The sequence below is a fragment of the Empidonax traillii genome, unplaced genomic scaffold (assembly GCF_003031625.1).
Source record: "Empidonax traillii isolate 1590-97213 ecotype Southwest subspecies unplaced genomic scaffold, ASM303162v1 scaffold315:size618497, whole genome shotgun sequence".
Lineage (NCBI taxonomy): Eukaryota > Metazoa > Chordata > Aves > Passeriformes > Tyrannidae > Empidonax > Empidonax traillii.
In genome coordinates, this window is record NW_020955508.1 from 1,351 (window position 1) to 8,416 (window position 7,066).

The following is a 7,066-nucleotide window of genomic DNA, read 5'->3' on the forward strand; positions in this document are numbered from 1 at the left end:
TCTCCTCAATCCTGACTTTTCACTGTCCACATTGCACTTGTTATACCTCTTTCCCCAACAATTCTGTTTGATCTGGAGCCACTGTGCAGTTGCCAGCCATAACCTTCAGGGTAGGTCCTTGTCCAGATGAGGTAGGTAGGTGCCTACCCTGCCAGCACCCTCAGCAGGGGCAGTGTAACTGCTTGACTCCTAATAAACCTTAATTTTTTTTCCTCTCCTTTTTCCTTGTAACTGAGGGGCAGCAGAGCTTGACTGCTTCCAGTGGAGCAGCTGAGGTGAGGAGGGACCTTCATATCTCAACATGGCAGCTCGTGACAGTCTCTGTGGGTGGCAGGAGCTTCCCTGGGTGAGCTGTTCATGGACATCTGCGGGATGTCACTGTGGAAGTCATTTAGTTTCACTTTAGCCAAAACAAATGTGTACTAGCACAAGAATCACAGAGGCTTCTGTTTTATTTGAAAGCTTGTGTAACTGAGAGGAAAAGAATACATTTGAAGAATTTTTTGTACTGTAATAAAAGCATGTGTTTTTGTCCCTTTCTTTCAGCACTGCAAAGTACAACATAATCACATTCCTGCCAAGGTTCCTTTATTCCCAGTTCAGAAGAGCTGCTAATGCGTTTTTTCTTTTTATTGCATTACTTCAGGTAAGATCAACAATAAGATTCTAATGTTTTAAACTTGTGAAGAGAGCATTTATACCACAGACAATGTTTTGCAGAGATACTAAGATTGCTGTACCATTCTGTCCGAGCTAGCTGGCCTCTCAGAATAGCTGTATTGTATAGATGGACCTTTAATAAATGTTTGGGTGTGTGGTTCATTTACTCCTTGCGGATAAAAAAATGCACACAAATATTTTTCTGTAAAACAGGTTAAGTGTAGTTGAAATACTGTCAGGTGAAAAAGTCTGTTGCAACAAGAAAATTCTATTTAAAAATATCTGGCATACACAGAAAAGTGTTGCCATTTCTTCTAATGAAGGGTACTGCCTAAAAACCTGAACTTTGTGAATTTTAATCCTTTTATTCTTAGAGATAAGGATTGAAATTGAGACTGGACAAAGAAACCCATTTGTGGAGTCCAGTACTGTAGCAGCTATTTCCCATATACCAGATGGTCAATATGAAAGTTAGGAGGGAAGTACACAGTCTTTTCTGTACCACCACTGTAGCTTCATTAAGTGTGTTTGTAAAGTGCAATCCCTGATCCAGCTTACTGGGACTTTTTTGAAGAAGTACATAACATTTTGCACACCTATCGGAATATTTTAATTTTGTAGTAGTTCAAGTTGATAAAGTGGACTGTGGTTTTTTCTATATTATTATTTGGATGCATTAGTTGATGATGAATGAAAATTTAACTGTGGTCAGGTGCACTCATAATTACCATTGACTAGTTCTGCATTTCAAATATATTTGATAAAAACACATTTTCTGCATAATTTCTAATGCATTTTTGAGAATGTGTTGGTTTGTTGGTTGTGAAGGTCATTGTGTTAGGGATTGATGTATGAAAAAATATTACTGAAAAATAGTACATAAACTACCATGTGTACTTTTTTCTCCCTCACTTCAGATGTTTCTGTAAGTGAAAGTGCTTTAAGTGCTTGGGGCAGTTTCTTAGGATACATCTGCACAAGTAGCTTACACTGTTTTCTAGGGGGAAAAAGGTTCAGGGTTTCATTAGGTTTTCTGCCTGCAAGCCTGTGGCTTCTAAATAAACGTCTGCTAATCTCATCTGGCATCTCAGGCTAATCCAGTGGTCCAGCAGGGTTCCTTGTGGTACCACTGTGCATCTCAAGCTAATGACACAGAATATGAGGTTTCAGAAACTGTTTGAGGCTTGGCATGACTGGGTGAGAGGCTGGCATGTAGCTGTAGGGAGTGTTAGGAAGTGGAGTGTTAGGACTTCCAAGCCCGCTATGTCGTGTCAGGCTATCAGTGAGACCACAGTGTCGGGAGAAAGGGATATGGGGTGATGGAATCAGGGTACAGGCTGGTGACCCTTTTGCCTTCATATTTTGCATGGAAAATCACACGCGATTAGAAGGGGAGTTCAGACATACATGTAGAGAGGAATGAAGAGATAGGAATAGCTGGAGAAGTGATAGATCCCTTTCCATTGTAGCAAGCACATAGGCACTTACCCAGCAGTAACTTTCTGCCTCATTCCATTCCATAATTCCTTGAAAAATGTGGTCTGGAGCATACAAACATATAACATCCTGTTTTCTTTCAGTAGTACAATGTGGTGATAGCAAAAAGAAATGTATATAACTCATAAGTAACACTGGCTGTTGTTTTGGCCTTTTTATGGTAAATTGAGTATGTCTTCTAGCTGCATTTAGGCACCACTAGTTAGTGAACTCTTTTCTTGTAGAGATCTCATTGTCATCACGCTGTATTACCCGTTATAAGTCTGTTAAGGCAGCAATCCATTCAGCTGTCCATAATATGGATATTTGCCATTAAGAACTCTAGACAGTACAAAAATAATTATAGATAAGCATCCATGTGTATCATATAAGTAGCTGAATTGTCTCATCATTTACTTTATGTATACAGCCACTTGCATCATCTGTGGCCATACCTTCATAGCAAAAATGGTTTTTTTACAGTAGACTGGCAGAAAGCAACTATTTGAAATTTGTCAGTTAATATCTATTATGATACAAAATATGTCATAAGATACTAAAACTGTAAAGAAGCAAATGTACCTGGGACTAGTGTCCACTCTAACATCTAAACTGACAGAATTAGTTGTGTTTTGTAGATAACTATTTTCATTTAATTTGAAGCACAGAAAAGGAAGGTGAATATTCTGCAAACACTAAAACCTCTGGAAATAGCGCCATTGGACACTGTACTATTTAAAATCCAAATGTGATTTTATTGTATCATCTGTTTTTGAATAGAAGGCAGTAAACTTCTCTTGGAAATAGTCAGCACCATGTCTAAAAGTGAATTCTCTTGTCGTTATTTGCTCAGGAAGTGCCGCTGCATGTATTAAAAATATGTTTTCAACCAGCAATGCAAAAAATTTTTTTCTTTCTGTTTTGTTTTTAATAGCAAATACCAGATGTATCACCAACAGGCCGCTACACAACATTGGTTCCTCTTTTATTTATTTTAGCTGTAGCTGCAGTGAAGGAGATAATAGAGGATATTGTAAGTATTTTTTAGCAATATTTTTAAATAGTTTTCATATTTTTCATTTATAATATTGAAGAAATTTTCCTGAATAGTTCTATGTTGACGCATTCTTGCCTTCTGGATGCTTTTGAAAGCTTCTGATGCTACTTATTTCCAAAGATGAAATCTTAGAAATATGGTGTTAGAATTCAGAAGTGTGTTTACTATGTATACAAGTGACAATAGCATGACAAAATAGTGACTGTTGTGTTTATTATATAGATTGTTTCTAGCCAAATAGTTCTTAGTAATGAAGTGCAAGCATATTTTCGAAGTGTGAGCTAGAACCAAAACTCCATAGAACCCAGTCATGTGAAGAATACTGCCTTCAGTATTGGAAGATACTGACTTCATCTCAGGTGGAATCTATTTTAAAAACAAATAACCGTTAAATATTTATTTGGTTAGAAAAATTTTTTTTTCCTTCCTCCATGAGCAAAGTCCTTTACTTCCTCTATTTATACTTTTGAGATGGATTTAAGCTCATTCTGTGAAGGAGATACTACATTAACATTTACAGAATTGTGAGAACTTCTGGCTTTAGGCATTGAAGAAGGTAGGATTAAAAAATCTTTCTGGAATACTTTTTTAAAACTTCAGTTGAGGTGCCTTTCAAAAATGCATGAGCCATCTGGAATTCTGTTGAGGATCTAGGAGGCTGCACAGTCTCAAGCAGCTTCATTTGTCATCCTGGTGACAAGTTTTGACCTTGGCTGGACACCAGGTACCCACCAAAGCCATTCTATCACTCCTCTCTGAAACTGGACAGAGGTGAGAAAATACAGTGAAAGACTCAAGAGCTGAGATAAGGACAGGGAGAGATCACTGAGATCACTGTCCTGGACAAAACAGACTCAATTTGATGAAATTAGTTTAGTTTATTACTAATCAAAATCAAAGCAGGATAATGAGAAGTAAAACAAATCTTAAATACATCTTGTCCCCCACCCTCCCTCCTGGGCAGAATTTTATTCCCAGTTCTTGCCCAGTTCTTCCCTCCTTGCCCCCAGTGGCTCAGGGAGGCAGGGAGTGGGGTTACAGTCGGTCCATCACATGTTGTTTCTGCCAGTTCTTCCTCCTTAAGGAGAGGAGTCCTTCCCCTGTTCCAGCGTGGGGTCCCTCCCAGGGGAGACAATCCTCCACAAACTTCTCCAGCCTGGGTCCTTCCCACAGGCTGCAGTTCTTCACAGACTGCTCCAGCATGGGTCCCTTTCCACAGGGTACAGTCCTTCAGGAAGAGGCTGCTCTGGCGTGGATGCCCCACAGGGTCACAAGGCCATCAGGAAACCTGTGTGAGCTCCTCCCTTGATGGGGCTACAAGGTCCTGCCAGGAGCCTGCTCCAGCGTGGACTTCCTGCGGGGTCACAGCCTTCTTTCAGGCATCCTCCTGCTCTGGCGCAGGTCTCCTCCATGGGCTACAGGTGGATCTCTGCACCCTTGTGGACCTCCATGGGCTGCAGGGGCACAGCACGTGGTCTTCACACAAGCTGCAGGGGAATCTCTGCTCCAGTGTCTGGAGCAGCTCCTCCCCCTCCTTGTGCACTGACCTTGGTTGTTTCATTCCAGTATTTTTACTCCACTCTTCTCTGGCCATAACTACTTCTTCACAAGAACTTTTTTTCGGTTCTTAGATACATTATCTCAGAGGCTTTACTACCACTGTTGATGGGCACAGCCTTGGCCAGTGTCAGGTCTGTCCTGGATCCGGCTGGCATTGGCTCTTTCATCCATGGGGGAAGCTTCTGGCAGCCTCTCACAGAAGCCATCCCTGTAGCCCCACTGCTACCAGAACCTTACCATGTAAAGTCAGTACACTGGATGGCGTTTTGTTTCCCAACAAAGTAATTCCTGGACCAATCTAAAAAGTGTCCTTTAGCTTGCTACTAAATTTACAATGTTTCACTTTATTATGTTTAGAATAAATAGTAACCTATTTGGTTTAATATATTTTGATGAATGAGTACAGGTCACTCGTGTAATTTTTGAAGTTTTAAAAATGGATTTTCCCTAGCTGTCAAATCCAGGTCCAAGCATCTATTTATTTCTAAAGTCAAATGCATAAAATCCTTAGTTTCCCTGTTGTGACTTTGTGTGGTGTTGTAGATAGCAAGGGGAAAAGGCCTGTTCAGTTGTTCCCATTTCTCAGGTTCACTGCAATTTACTGTTAGTCTTTCATGTCTTGGTCTTAAGTGTGATCTGCTGACTCTTAGTGGCCTGGAACAGACACAAAATGTTGGTCCTTGTTAGGCAGGTGCCTCCACCTATGCCAGACTTCCTATACTCTTTCCAGTCGGTGTCTATGGTAGTGATTTTTCCTTGCGTTGAATGAAAACTTTTAAAGATCTGGGACATTGTCAGCATGGAAGTGTTTGTTCTGAATTATTTTGTTTTGAGGCGAGAGAAAGGAATTTCAATCTCTGTTTCACTTTATACAAAAGGTGTTGGGATTTTCTGAGTACCTTCTTGTCCTCTCTCCACAAAAAGCATATGATGGAACCTATCTATCTAACTTGCTTAAAATAATTGAGTCTTTTAGTTGATGTCTTTTGTATCTAAGAAATTAGTCTTGATGATTTGCCAAATCACTCTAGATGCTAAGAATTTCTTTATTAGCTTTTGTTCTGTTTTGTTTGTTTTTTCTGCAGGTATGTTGTGAGGAGGATAATGCATTAGACACATCATAATATGTGAAAGTACCCTGTCCAATAGAGGGATAACGTTCCTGTTTGTGGGCTGTTCTCTTGTGTTTTGGAAAGGGTTGCAGGTAGCATAGTCTTTCCCTGCACACAAATAGTAAGCTCCCTGGGAGCACTGTATTTGTGTTTGAGCAGAATTACAATGTATGGGCAGAAATGTGATCAAGAGGAAGAGAGAGCATTGAGCTGGAAAGGAGGTTTGGAATGGAGAGTGGCTGGTTCACATGCTGCCTTTCTTGCTGATACAGTCCACTCAGTCTTTTCCTCAGTTACCTCTATGAACTGATGGTAGGCGAGGTACAGACCCCTGGGTTCTATCAAGCTCCTGGGTCACAGAGTTGAGTGGTCCTGCAAGACGCAATGAGGTTTCCATGAAATATTTTTCTTCTATTTGGAATTTCTAGTTTTTGCTCTCCTGTAGTAACCTTCTCCTTAAATACCTTTGTTGCTTTCTCTTTTCATAAACAAAACCCCTTTTGGAAAAAAGGCATAAAATGAATTCATGTTATTTCATATATTTTTAACCATTCTGCTGTTAATGCTTACAGACTTATACCATCTGTCAGTGTCTAGGCAAATATAAAACTGAGGCTGTTGCTCCTGTACAAAGTGTCCGTTTTAAAATTATCTCATCCAGTCACTTTTCTTTTGTCGTTTATTTTTACCATTTGCTCTTTGCAACATGAAGTGTTTGGCTTGGTGTGGGGAGTAAGACAGGGATAAGGATTAGTGGGTTTTGCATATATCAGCTAAACCAATAAAGTTCTCATTGCCAAATGCTATAGAGATAATTAAGAGCAATACAGCTTTACTGTTTTTTCCTGGGAAAGCTGACCACTTGCTGCATAGTAAAAAAGAAAAAATATTCATTGTTTTCCCTTAAGCTTTACTTTTCATTATCTCTGTGTTTCTTTGCACAATGAGATACCTAGGATCTCCAGGAATGTTAATCTTCATGTAATATTAAAGCTTTTGAATAGGAACCCTGTATATTGATATCAATAAATATACTTATTAAGTACTACTTTCAGCTCAAGAACCAAATGTTTCTTTTTCTGGAATGAAATCCCAAGAAGAAAAAGATGTTAGCAAAAGACATTATTCATGAACAGCATGTGTTTCCCATATATGCTTCAAAAGTGCTAGCAAAATTTGTGACATGCAGTGCTAGATTGTC

At 39.5% G+C, this 7,066-nt stretch overlaps 1 protein-coding gene across 1 annotated transcript in view; it reads left to right on the top strand.

Annotated features, from left to right (window-relative positions):
- Nucleotides 1-546: 546 nt before the first annotated feature.
- The window catches only part of ATP8A1 (ATPase phospholipid transporting 8A1), a gene marked incomplete at its 5' end in the record, with an annotated part of 104,817 nt that continues 98,297 nt past the window's right edge, over nt 547-7,066 (top strand). Inside the window, 2 exons of the mRNA XM_027891280.1 lie at nt 547-646; nt 3,071-3,169. Of these exons, the coding sequence (XP_027747081.1) occupies nt 547-646; nt 3,071-3,169 (199 nt within the window). The remainder of the gene's footprint in view (nt 647-3,070; nt 3,170-7,066) is intronic.